Source organism: Rosa chinensis, chromosome 2, assembly GCF_002994745.2.
Source record: "Rosa chinensis cultivar Old Blush chromosome 2, RchiOBHm-V2, whole genome shotgun sequence".
NCBI lineage: Eukaryota > Viridiplantae > Streptophyta > Magnoliopsida > Rosales > Rosaceae > Rosa > Rosa chinensis.
The window spans coordinates 74,828,974-74,841,745 of record NC_037089.1 but is presented as its reverse complement, the minus strand read 5'-3'; the positions used below and the strand labels follow the sequence as shown (position 1 = coordinate 74,841,745).

General features: G+C 41.1%; 2 protein-coding genes across 2 annotated transcripts; both read right to left on the bottom strand.

Moving 5' to 3' along the window:
• Window positions 1-5,810: 5,810 nt before the first annotated feature.
• Window positions 5,811-10,399, bottom strand: LOC112189067 (glycosyltransferase BC10). Its single transcript, XM_040513586.1, has 11 exons — window positions 9,860-10,399; window positions 9,664-9,780; window positions 9,454-9,554; window positions 9,194-9,265; window positions 8,991-9,072; window positions 8,800-8,880; window positions 8,569-8,610; window positions 8,335-8,470; window positions 6,910-7,323; window positions 6,220-6,464; window positions 5,811-6,079 (listed from the first exon to the last, which is right to left on the bottom strand). Exons 1-11 carry the CDS (start codon window positions 10,127-10,129, stop codon window positions 5,903-5,905), a joined length of 1,737 nt encoding a protein of 578 aa, XP_040369520.1. The 5' UTR covers window positions 10,130-10,399; the 3' UTR covers window positions 5,811-5,902.
• Window positions 10,400-10,544: 145 nt separating this feature from the next.
• On the bottom strand, window positions 10,545-12,252 carry LOC112189068 (uncharacterized membrane protein YuiD). The gene is made up of 5 exons (XM_024328337.2): window positions 12,070-12,252; window positions 11,758-11,914; window positions 11,620-11,670; window positions 11,314-11,406; window positions 10,545-10,893 (listed from the first exon to the last, which is right to left on the bottom strand). The coding sequence occupies exons 1-5, from the start codon at window positions 12,210-12,212 to the stop codon at window positions 10,837-10,839; spliced, it is 501 nt and encodes a 166-aa protein (XP_024184105.1). The 5' UTR covers window positions 12,213-12,252; the 3' UTR covers window positions 10,545-10,836.
• Window positions 12,253-12,772: the final 520 nt, after the last annotated feature.

The window sequence follows — 12,772 nt, the reverse complement described above, 5'->3', positions numbered from 1 at the left end:
GATTTCTGGAAGCCATCCAAGAGCTTAGTCAGAACGTGCTCTCCATTGAGTAAGCTACTGCTTTTGAAGCAAATCAAGCTAAAGCCATCATTCTCATGACAAGGCACATGAATGACGCGCTCCAAAGTGAATACCTCAATGAGGAAGACCCAAGAAAGCTATGGGTAGAACTTGAGCATCGATTTGGCAATGTTCGTGACTCCCTGCTTCTTGATTTAGAAGTGCGATGGCATAGCCTCCGCTTTTGTGATTTCAAGTATGTGCTTGATTATAACTCGGAAGCTCTTCGTATCAAGTCTCTGATGGAGTTTTGTGGCCAAGCCATAACTAATACGTTGTTGATCGAGAAGACTCTCTCTACCTTCCCCGTCTCTGCCCTGATGATTTCAAAGAATTATCGGATTGATGTGAAAGCAGGACGTATCACAAGATTTCATGAGCTCATTGGCGCCATGAACGTAGCTGAAAAGCACGACAACATTCTTGTGAAGAACTATAACGCTAGACCCGTGGGAACCAAGTCTATTCCGGAGTCTAACTATAGTCGCGGCCCCAAGGGAGGACGCAAGGAGTGAAAACCTAAGAGTAGGGACAATTATGGACGTTCTGGTCCATATTCTCGCCCTAAAGAGGAAGGAAATCGCCAAGAGAGGCGTGCACGGAACCGTGGAGGTCAACGTGTGAAGAGAAAGAGAGGCGGAGCCTCCGGCTATGGTGGTGACGCCACCAAGAGTAATAGTCGTCCAAATCATGCACCAAAAACATCTCGATCAAGGGAACCTAACCATAAAGATGTTTGTCTTCGATGTGGATCAAGTGGAAAAGAAGTATACTGCATCCCAGAATGTTGCAAACGCATACAAGATGTATCGTGAAGCAAGGGAGGCAAATTATATGGAACAAGAAGATCAAGATGGCAATCTCGATCTAAGGGTGGAAGACTACAAGGATCAAGACCCAGAAACTGGCGATTTTGATTAAGTCTTTTTATTTTCCAAGAGATGTATGCAATTGCCATATTACTTTTGTAGTAGATGCCAATGATATTAGTCTTTCTTCAAAGTAGGCGTACTCAATGTAAGTGTGATGTTTAGAAAAGTTTTGAGATAAGTGGTACTTAAGCGAGCTTTGCTCCACCGACATCTCTCTACTCGCCTGGTCACATTTACATTGGAATTACCGAAAGAAGTGAGACGACTACCATTGTTTTGCATCAACTAGTTTATTGGATTACATTTTCTTTGGTTAAAAAAACGATGATGTAATTCCGTTTGGCTTATTAATAAAAGTTGAGCTCTTTTCTTTATGACTCCTTTTTTAATTATGAGCTTTTCTTTTAGGAATGGATGAACTTCAATGTCTTGCGGATAGTGCTACTACGCACACCATTCTACGACATACACAATTATTCTTGGAGATGTTGCCTACATATTCATTTGTGACTACGATGGCTGGGACATCAAGTTTAGTTCAAGGACATGGAATGGCCCAATTCCTATTGTCAAATGGCACCTTGATTAAAGTCACTGAAGCTCTCTACGCTCCTAAGGCAAATCAAACCTTATTCCTTATTGAGCTTCAAAGATATAAGAGTCAACAGATTCCATGCGGAAACACATAGTGAGAACGGAATATAATTCCTTTGCATTACCTCTAATGATTGCGGAACTCTAATGATTGCGGAAGAAAGCGCATCTTAGAGAAGCTTATGTGTCAATCTAGTGGACTTTATGTCACTACACACGGGCATCCTTTCTTTAGGGTGAGAAGAAGCAAGAATCAAAAATTGATTCCAGAACTTAGCAAGACCGCAAAAATTGTAGCTTCTGGAGCTGCTCTGTCTTGGGCCGCCGAAAGGCTGCCCCTGTCCCTAGTGATGACTCCAGAAATGGCGCCAACCATGAGCATGACGCCATGGTTGCTCCTCCTAGTGGCCATGACGCCACACAATCCAATTTCCATGGCTCTAACGCCATAATGGGAGATGTAGTCACACACTCTGCTTCTAATAGCACTACAGACGCTCAGGCCCAACCAAAATCCTCAATGGTTGCTTCTAAGGCCCCTCGCTCATTTTACAAAGCCTGTTCTTTCGGGAAATTAGGACCGAGACCGTCCTATGCAAAGGATCCTAAAATACTCATTCCATTCTTACAGACAATCCAAGGGGATATCTGTGGACCAATTCAACCATCATGCGGACCTTTTAAATACTTAATGGTATTGGTTGATGCGTCGACACGCTGGTCACATGTCCACTAGAAATGCTGCTTATGCTAAACTCTTCGCCCATATTATCCGTCTACGGGCTCACTACCCTGACCATCCTATTAAGTCGATTTGACTTGATCATGCTGAGGAGTTTACATCGAAAACGTTCGATGACTATTGCATGTCACTGGGAATTGATGTAGAGCATCCAGTTCCCCATGTTCATACCCAAAATGGTCTCGCAGAAACCGCTATCAAACGACTACAGATGATAGCACGGACATTGGTTATGCGCACCAATCTCCCTGTTTCTGCTTGGGGATATGCAATATTGCATGCAGCGACGCTAATTCGTCTACGACCCACTGCAACCCAATCTTATTATGTGTTACAGCTAGTGACTGGGTACGAGCCTAATATATCACACTTACGCATTTTTGGGTGTGCCATTTATGTGCCTATTACTACGCCACAGTGTACTAAGATGGGTCCACAATGACGAATGGGCATTTATGTTGGATATGCTCCAACCATCGTCCGCTATCTTGAACCCTTGACAGGCGATCTCTTTACCGCTAGATTTGCGGATTGTCACTTTGATAGGGGGAGATAAAAACACATATATTCAACAGGAACGACAGGAATTGTCGTGGTCTGTCCCCACAATGTCTCATCTTGATCCCTGTACCGCACAGTCTGAACTTGAAGTGTGAAGAATAATCGAGCTTCAGAACATAGCAGACACTCTGCCTGATGCGTTTTCTGATGTTGCCAAATTGACGAGATCACACATACCTGCTACAAACGTGCCTGCAAGGATCGATGTCCCAAATACTGGACATCACGCCACTCCTGTGACATCAGAAGATGGCGTCATTGCCCAGCATGGCAATGATGTGGCATCTATGGCCGCAGGTCCCACAAGGAAGTGTGGTAGACCAATTGGTTCGAAGGATACTCGCCCTAGAAAGAAAGCGAATAAGGCACAAACAAATCCTTTGATCATCGATACTCAAAATCCGTCCCATGAGAATGTTCTGGATTACGGTTATGTCCAAGAGACATCATTGGGGAACGCCTCAATGTCAAAACCTACCTATGAGAACGTAGAGATCTCTGTAAATTATACCAGCGTACATGGGACGTGGGAAAGAAACTTCATCATCATTGATGATGTATTCGCTTATTCAATGGCGCCTGAGATTATTGAGACCGATGACATCGAACCACGCTCCGTTGATGAATGCTAACGTAGAGCTGATTGGCCAAAATGGAAAGATGCGATCCAGGCAGAACTTGATTCTCTAACGAAAAGAAAGGTATTCGGACCAGTTGTGCCAATACCGCCCAGCACCAAACCAGTTGGTCACAAATGGGTATTCGTTAGAAAGCGTAATGAGAAAAACAAGATTGTAAGGTGCAAAACTCGCCTTGTGGCGCAAGGCTTCTCACAACGCCCTGGAATGGACTACGAAGAGACCTATTCTCCCATAATGGACGTCATAATGTTCCGCTACCTTGTCAGTTTGGTAGTTTCCAAAAAACTGAACATGCAGCTTATGGATGTGGTTATTGCGTATCTATATGGGGATCTAGATACGGAGATATACATGAAGATTTCAGATGGAATTCAGTTACCCAAGTCAAGTGGCTCTAAACCACGGAGTACGTTTGCTATAAGGTTGAAACACTCACTATATGGATTGAAACAATCCGAACGGATGTGGTAAACCATCTAAGTGACTACTTGATTGGAAAGGGATATGTCAACGATGAACTATGCCCATGTGTGTTCATAAAGAGGACAAGTTCCGGATTTGCAATAGTAGCGGTTTATGTCGATGACATGAACATAATAGGCACCCTTAAAGAGTTAAGGGGAACCGCTGAACACTTGAAATCCGAGTTTGAGATGAAAGATCTTGGGAAAACACAGTTTTATCTCTGTTTAGAACTTGAGCACTGTAGAGATGGTATCCTGATTCATCAATCAGCTTATACCCAAAAGATGCTTAGGCGCTTCAACACTGACAAGATTACGCCTTCAAGCACCCCAATGATCGTCCGTAGTCTTGATCCAAAGAAGGATCCATTTCGTCCAAAAGATGACGATGAAGAAGTGCTAGAGGCAGAAGTGCCCTACCTTAGTGCAATAGGCGCATTATTGTACTTAGCACAATGCACAAGACCGGATATCTCATTCGCTGTGAACTTGCTAGCTAGATATAGCTCTGCGCCAACACGACGCCATTGGACTGGTGTTAAAGATATCTTCGAATCATGCAGAGATTATTGCTCTTCACGAAGTAGTTCGTGAATGTATACGGCTTCGATCCATAGTTATGCATGTTCAAAGCAATTGTGGTTTGAGGTCTACCACAGATGAGCCAACGAGCATTTATGAGGATAATGCTGCTTGCATTGAACAAATGAAGCAAGGCTACATCAAAGGCGACAACACCAAGCACATATCGCCTAAATTCTTCTACAATCAACAACAACAGAAGCTCCTCAAGATCAAAGTAAACCAGGTTCGATCTGAGGACAATGCGGCAGACTTGTTTACTAAGTCATTGCCCAAATCCACGTTCGAGAAACATGTGGCAAGAATTGGCTTGCGGAAATTATCTGAACTCCCATGATCGTAGTCATCAGGGGGAGGCACAGACATCAGGGGGAGATGTCTAAATGTTCGTCTCGAATCGTGAAGGGTGTGTTGTGCTCTTTTTCCCCTTCGATCGAGGTTATTTTTGTCCCACTGGGTTTTTGTTACTCGGCAAGGTTTTTAACGAGGCAATGAGAGAAGCACCGCGTTTGGACAACACAAGGGGGAGTGTTTAAGGATATCTCTATTTGTGTTTGATCCAAACTCTAGGTTACTTGACTTAGTGGTAATATGATTTAATTAAAAGAATCTAGAGATTATCTTTCCTTATATGATTCAGACTCTATACATTGTAATCCTCTATATAAAGAGACTCCTATTATCAATGAGAATACACATCAAATTTCTCTCAATTTCTGATTCCCTAAAACAATATATATATATTTTTTATAAACGTCGTTATATATTTTAGTAGGGAGAGTTTCTAATGAAGATCATTAAAATCAGGAGTAGTTGAAGATTTTTTTTGTGAGACTCACTTTTCGATCACAATTCCGCAAAACAGATGTTTAGATATTCATGTGTAGATCATTTATGGGCAATCTCTCCCAAGAATCAAGGAATATCTACACCTTCCAAGTTAAACGTTCATGACTTCACGCTCCATCGCAAAAAAAAAAAAAAAAAAAAAAAAAAAAAAAAAAAATCCTCTGTTCATGAGACTATAAGACAGAAGTAAAAGGCCCGCGGTCGTGGAGTTACGACGTCGTTACATTCTCCGCTTCATAGAGAAGGAGAAGTTTCATTTTGTACATGGTATGGATAGTTATGAATACTGGAGGGAGGAGTTTGATGATGGCTTCAACTTGCCACATGAGCCATTAAGTTCAAATTTGAGTATCTTAGTTATTTCTTATTTGGCATCTCCACTGATATGTTCTTACTTAGCCAGCATGATACATTTTCTTTTTCGATCTGTTCAACTGGTGTGCAAGTGCAACTGTTGATGTTTTGTTTGTAATGGTATAGTTGCTTAATTATGCCGAAGGAGCCACTGTCCATCCCTTTCCGGTTTGATTTCAGAGGCTAGATATCTCGTAGTATTGCTGTCACATCATAAGAACCAACCAAACCTTCTCTCAAGACGCGCATTGCAGCTCCAAGAGTGAACTTTCGTGCAAACAAGAAACAAGGAGTGACTTTGGAATTGGTATGGCAGAACTCATTGTGTTGTTCATACTCATTGTAGACGTGGTTGATTTCCTGAGAGATTAAAGAGCAAGGTAATTGCAGCAAATTAAGAACATGCAAGGTTATTATTATTATTATTATTATTTTGATGCATTGTTGCTTGTGTTCATTGTTGTATTAACTACTAATTGTAGTGATATGAGACTACTAACCTTTATTTGTCTTAGTTTTTGAGGAGCTGCTTCTGCATAATCAAATGTTAAGGGGTGCCAAGATTTTATTTTCCCTTGTAGGGTTGACTGATTCCATAATGTATAGGTCACTGCTCGTCGTTCAAGTTCGTTGTCAAGTCCACTTATCTTGTCACAAGACACAGACGAAGAAGTTGAATGAAATTCCGAAAAATAAAAATTATGAACAAGTATTTGCAAATGATAAACAGAAATGTGATCCCAACATCACCACAACACATGTGGGCAAAGGCCACACACATATTGCCACACAATTACAAAATTGTGGATATAGAACTCATACCCACCTTTATATTCAAATGTATCCTTAACCGACAAACACAAAACATTGTGCCTAATTATTTAATATTTTTTTTATTTTTTTTTATTTAAACCAATTATTTAATATTTTTTTGGGTCTTCTTTTCTGTACCCCTTATCTCTTTCTTTTCTTTCCGTCAGACTCTTATCTCTTTCTCTTCTTCTGGAACCATCTCTCTCTCTCTCTCTCTCTCTCTCTCTCTCTCTCCTCTTTCTCTTCTTCTGGAAAAATAAACCATCTCTCTCTCTCTCTCTCGTCTTACTGCATCTATTTCCATCATTCCTCCGATTCTTCAATCACAAATTCCCTTATAAACCCAAAAAGCTCTCTCCAGATCTTCACAAAAATACTTGATACAATTTCAGATCCCGATCCACCGGCAATGTCAACCACCGTCCCCCCGTCCTCCCGATCTCCACCACCTCTGTCGCCGCCGCCGGATCCATCGAGTCCCAGGCCTCCCAGCCTCGGATCGCCACCCTGGCCTTCCGCGCCTTCATCAACCACATCACCGACACCGTCCGCAACGGCCTCTCCCAGCGCCGCCCCTGGGCCGAGCTTGCCGACCGCTCCGCCTTCGCCAAGCCCGAGTCCTTCTCCGACGCCACCCTCCGCGTCCGCGTCAACTACCTCGCCGTCGTCGCCCTCATCGTCGCCGTCTCCCTCTTCACCCACCCCTTCTCCCTCGGCCTCCTCGCCGCCTGGCTCTTCCTCTACCTCTTCCGCCCCTCCGATTAGCCTCTCGTTATCTTCGGCCGGACTTTCTCCGACACCCAAACCCTAATGGGCCTCGTCAGCTTCAGCGTCTTCGTCGTCCTCCTCACCTCCGTCAGGGTGTGTTAGTATGTATAACCTTCCCTCTATTTTTGAATTAGGGATTGTGATTTATTTATTTCTTATGCGATTGTGGTTTTTCTTTGCAGCAAAGGATTGAAGAGATTTCATACTGAGTTTGTAGAGAGCGAGGTTGTGAATCACCTCGGATGAAAGAAGCCATCGACCATCAAAACTCGTTCCTCGTGCTTCAACCCGAGACCATGGAGACGCTCCAGCGACAACACAATCAGGTACCATTTTAGTGTTTGTTATTTTATTTTCTTTGATGGCTCTATTCGATATATATGCTGGAGAAAAATTGGATGATTTTTGTTGTCTATGGTTTTCTTGTTATGGCTTATTGATTGAATTTTGTATGGGTCTATGCCTATCATCTCTAATCCAAGATCCCCAATTTCATTTCAGCACTGAGTAGGAGGTTGAAACCATGGCAGTGATTGAACCTAAGTTGATTTCAGCAATCGATCCCCAGAAAGTTGAAATAAAATGAATAATATCAAGAATCTGATCAATTTCAATTTCAATTTCGGAACTGCAAAGAAGCAATAGGACTGGATACTGGACCATGAATAGAAGCAATTGTTGACTGGAAAAAAAAAAAAAAAGCAATTGAAACTCTGACTCTGATTCCTACCCGATGGTCCCACCATGTCAGAATTGCAAAGAAGCCACGCTCAGCAAAAACTGAGACAATTAAGGGGAAAGCAACCCCTCTACAGGGCACTGACCCAAAAAAAAGTGGCTGCAGCGTGTCAATAGGTAATTGCCACGCACATGTGTGTCCTTTGGCCCAAAAATGTCACGAATGTGTATGTGGCCATTGCCAATAATTGTAGTAGTGCATCCAGGGCAATCAAATTTTATAACATTTTCAAAAGAAGCACAATGTCAATGATTATAGAAAACAATTTCTTATGGCTATGTTGATCATGATATACTATGACTATCAAGACTGAAAAGCATAGGAAGCATTCTGCTTACTGCAAGTAGTGTCTGCACATAATGTTCATCGGGGATACAATTGCGATGCCTCTGAAATGTAAACAATGGAAGCTGGAAAGTCCAATTGATTGCCTGTTGATATAAAGATCACATGTATGTTAATGCAGTCTTAGATGGCCAGAGATGCACCATTTTTTTCATGTAAAATGTGAAAGACTGTATTCACTTACAAGTAGTCGCCTTCTAAAACTCAGGGGTGTAGGCGGCCATCGCTGGAAATTAAGCAACAGTGCACTATATTATAATTAAGTCATGACAATTTCTAACTTCACTAAATGAAACTTCATCAAATAACAATTTCTTGAACTTCATCAGATAACAATTTCTTGCTTTATTGGAAATTATACACTCTTCAAAACTTCCAGGGAAACAATCTGACAAATAATGGAGTACTTGTATACCTTGCAGAATTCCCTGAAGACGGGGAAAACAGTGTCGTCATCCACAACAATTTCAGCATGTCTTCGAGCCAATGTTATCCACTGTGATAAACATAAAATTACCAGTTACTAACATTGAAAGAATTTGAATCTTGAACTATTTGGTTGTATATATCCCTATTCAACAAATAGTAAGTAGGAAGAGATTAAACCTGGGATCCTTTTCGCCATCTCTCCTTATGTATAGTAGGTGACATCTTTGGATCATAACGATGTCCTTTAACATCAATAAAGCTATAACACAAGACTACAAAACACTCAGCATCACTGTTTCTTTCATATGTGCAGCAAACACAAAGCTCAACTAAAGATGTTTCTCAAAAAATTCATTCTGGTTATGCATATATCCCACTACCTGTCAACGAAGCTTTTTGGAGAAGACATTACATAGTTGTAAATGTAACTAAAGTTGTAGAGAGGTACACAGCTGCACAATAAGCGGCCAGAAGATTTAGCTAGATTCAGACTAAACACTGAATGAACATAAATGTTAATGCTAAGTAAGGACTCAGGAGCTAGTTTAAGAAATTGATTAAGGAATAAAACCACTTACTATTTTGACACAAAACCGAGCATATACAGTTGAAAGAGGATAATTCGGAGGGGAAGATATACCTATCTGAGAGAAGGACAAATCTTTGATTGGCTGGATCATAAAGAGCTTCTTCAAATAGTAACCGCTCTGCTTCGATCATACTTGATTCTCCCCATACTACCTGCAACATAAATAAACAATCAATCTTCGACTAACAAATTTATCTTGCAACCAAGTAATGTATGGGAAAATTGAAGCTGTTGAAGTGGGCAAAGAAGCTAGAAGACTACCCTTATGCTGTTGTTTAACTGTCGACCAAAGAAGAATGCAGACCTTGTGGTTGATCCATCAAACACAAAACCAGGCTCTGAATGAACGTAAATGGAGAATTTTGCTCCATCACCATTCTGCAAAGCTCACAATTAATTAACATGTAAGAACCTTTCTTATTCAGTTTTGAACAAGCGGCAATACTAGGAAACAAACCTTGAAGAAGGTACCCCAGAGAAAATCAAGAGGGAGATCCCGCCGAACCAGGAAGAGAAAAGCAACCTTTGGAGGGCCAACAAACTGAATATCAATAAAAGCACGAGACCTTCTTCGAGAGGTGGGGAATGAGGACTGGAGGTTGGACTCAGAATGGAATACTACACTAAGTAAAGCCAGTACACATAGCGAAACACAGAGGATGATGATGAGTCTTGACCTCAACCTCGAAAGTTGGCGCATCGGTGATGAAGCTCTTCTCTTTGTCATGGCTGTTTTTGTTCTGTTTCCTCATGCAATCTGTATGAAAGTGTCTGTTTGTTGAGTATCATGAATATGTTTGTTGTGTATCATGAAAGCGTGAGAGGGAGAGAGAACTGAAGGAAACGTTTATAAGCTTTCAGGGTGGTTATGAACTCATTAAGAGTGCAGAGTTAATTAGAACAGCAGAAACTGCATTTCGCTTTTCTGTTTCGCTAATTCTGTTACATGTTGAGAACTCGGTGACAATAAAACACCTCCTCATTTAAGAACCAGTCATGCCCGAGCTCATTTTTTCTTTCCCACTTCTGCCTCAATCTATTTTATCATTAATTAGTGAATTATGCAAGAAGAGCATAAACATCTGGAATATCATAAACAACGAAAATGTCAAGTAATATCGGATTCCTTTGTACTTCCTCTATCAAGGGACTCACAACTATGTCTTTTATTTGGTAAAGGAATTTTCTGTATACACAACACTGTTCAAATTTCAAATCCATCCTCACAAAAGAAAAATTCAATTCTTGGGAAAAAAATAAAATGTTTCCGGTATCTGGGTGAAGGCCCCTAAACAAATATACAGGCTTTTGATAAATGAGGAATACATCTTACATTAGCTCTTTCTTTGCCCATTTAAAACTACAACAAGTTAACAGCCCATAAGACTAGAGCTCAAAGAATAAGTATCAGTCCAAATATCTTTTAAAGATCCCCTAAGCAGCCCTCATTAGATATGCTACTATGCATCCCAAAATAGCACCAGCAACAACCTGAGACCAAATCAAATACAGAAATCATCACTGAAACTTGAAGATTAAGATTAGGAATATCTTACTGAAATGTCCCTGACAAAGCTATAGTAACAGATATCATCCGGAAATCATTTAACTACATTTCCCGTCTGTTTGACCCTTTCATGTCTTTGAAGCTAGACCTTATAATTACTTCACATGGATAACAATATTACTTCAAGCCAGATTTAGGTCAAGTAAGATACCAGCCATGTTCTCTAGGAACCAACATGTTCTAGTAATATAGTTTTCTGATACAGTAAAGTAAGCATGCACTACCTATGCTGGTAAAATGAAAGTTTCACTGGCCACAATGACCAAAAAGTTCTAATATTACTATCAAGGAGAGGCTGTCATTTCCACAATGTATCGGCTATAGTAATTCACTAGAGAAGTAACCTGTACTGGAGTATGTCCAAGCGAATCACGCAAGGGTCTAACAGCGGACAAAGGATGCTCCGGAGGAAGCTCACACACAATTTGGTTCAGCAACTGCAACAATCACCAACACAATTAACCATCTAAAATACAAACAATCATATACAAGGAAAGATTCTCTTATCAAACACGTCGATATGCTATGTGTTAGAACTATACTCCCGACTACATATCAAAACAACACCACAATTCAACCACACAAAATGTCAAGCACAAAACAAGTTCCAAATTTCAAGCATAAACCATGTCAAAGAAGAAAGAAATTACTTCGGCTTGGCGACCAGCATGAAGTCTCACTCCTGTGGCATCATACATTACCTGCAAAATGCTCAAATACATAGCAAATTTTCTCACGTACATACAAAAAAAAAAAAAAAGCAGACAGAGAGAGAATGATGAACGTACAATTAACGCTAAGACCAGGGCAAGAGCAAAAGCCGCTCCTCCGGTGCCCTGGTCTAGCCCAACGGCCACCGTCAGCGCCGTCACCGTCGCCGAATGCGACGACGGCATTCCTCCGGAATCCAGCATTCGTTTCGAATCCCATCTCCTATCTTTATACCTGAAGCATTGATTCAGCAACCACCACACAGTCAAATTCACACCAAAGTCTCCTAATTCAACCAATTTTACACCAATTTGAAACCAAATTTTTGCTAATTTAAACCAATTGCTGTACAGAAATTTGAAACAGATGAAATGAAGTAGTATGCGGACCAGGACGTGAAGAGCTTGAGGAACTGGGCGACGGCGCAGGCGAGGAAGGCGGAGATGAGAGCCAGGTTGGCAGGGATCCATGCCGGTGGCGACGTCGCGGCGCTGCCGGAGGTCGCATCGGCAGCCGTCATCACCTCGTCCATAGAACTCCACTAAGGAAATTAATAAAAGTAAAACAGTAAAAAGGGGACTTCTTCAGTCTAAAAGGGCGGGTTGGGACGTGGGGCCACACAGTTCATTCCAGCCCACCAATCATGATCGGCCTTTTCGTCTTGATTCTTGAACACCAATCAGAGAAGAGATATTATTTTGGTCGAATCAGAGCTGAGGTGGAACGGAATGGATTTTGTTGTTTAATTTTATTTATTAGAAAATGCACCGTCCAAATATTTGATTAAAAAAAAAAAATTAAATAAATAAAAAACACCTTCACGAACAAAAACTAAAAGGAAGTGTCATCCTTGGCAATTTTAAATGGTGTAGCTTGTTTGTGTTCAATCTGGAAATGGCGCAACAAATGTGTATGCTTAAGTATGAAGCAAAGTTATTTGCAAAATTATAGAAACCAAAAAATTCTACTCACTAATGCAAGAAACTAATGATCCATTTCGATGTTGATGGAGATAGACAACTAAATATCGCAACATCAAACATTAAGTGGATACCTCATCGAAGTTGGACCAACAATCTTTCATCTCTCTAC

Excerpts from the sequence above, each read along its gene's own strand:
- LOC112189067 (XM_040513586.1), bottom strand. The coding sequence starts at position 10,129 with ATGACAAAGAGAAGAGCTTCATCACCGATGCGCCAACTTTCGAGGTTG. Across the intron at positions 9,555-9,663 it reads AGTTAAACAACAGCATAAGG|GTAGTATGGGGAGAATCAAG; the intron begins GTAGTCTTCTAG and ends TTTATGTTGCAG. Across the intron at positions 8,611-8,799 it reads TCTTCAGGGAATTCTGCAAG|CGATGGCCGCCTACACCCCT; the intron begins GTATACAAGTAC and ends CTTAATTTCCAG.
- LOC112189068 (XM_024328337.2), bottom strand. The coding sequence starts at position 12,212 with ATGGACGAGGTGATGACGGCTGCCGATGCGACCTCCGGCAGCGCCGCG. Across the intron at positions 11,915-12,069 it reads CTCAAGCTCTTCACGTCCTG|GTATAAAGATAGGAGATGGG; the intron begins GTCCGCATACTA and ends TCAATGCTTCAG. Across the intron at positions 10,894-11,313 it reads TTGGACATACTCCAGTACAG|GTTGTTGCTGGTGCTATTTT; the intron begins GTTACTTCTCTA and ends ATTTGGTCTCAG.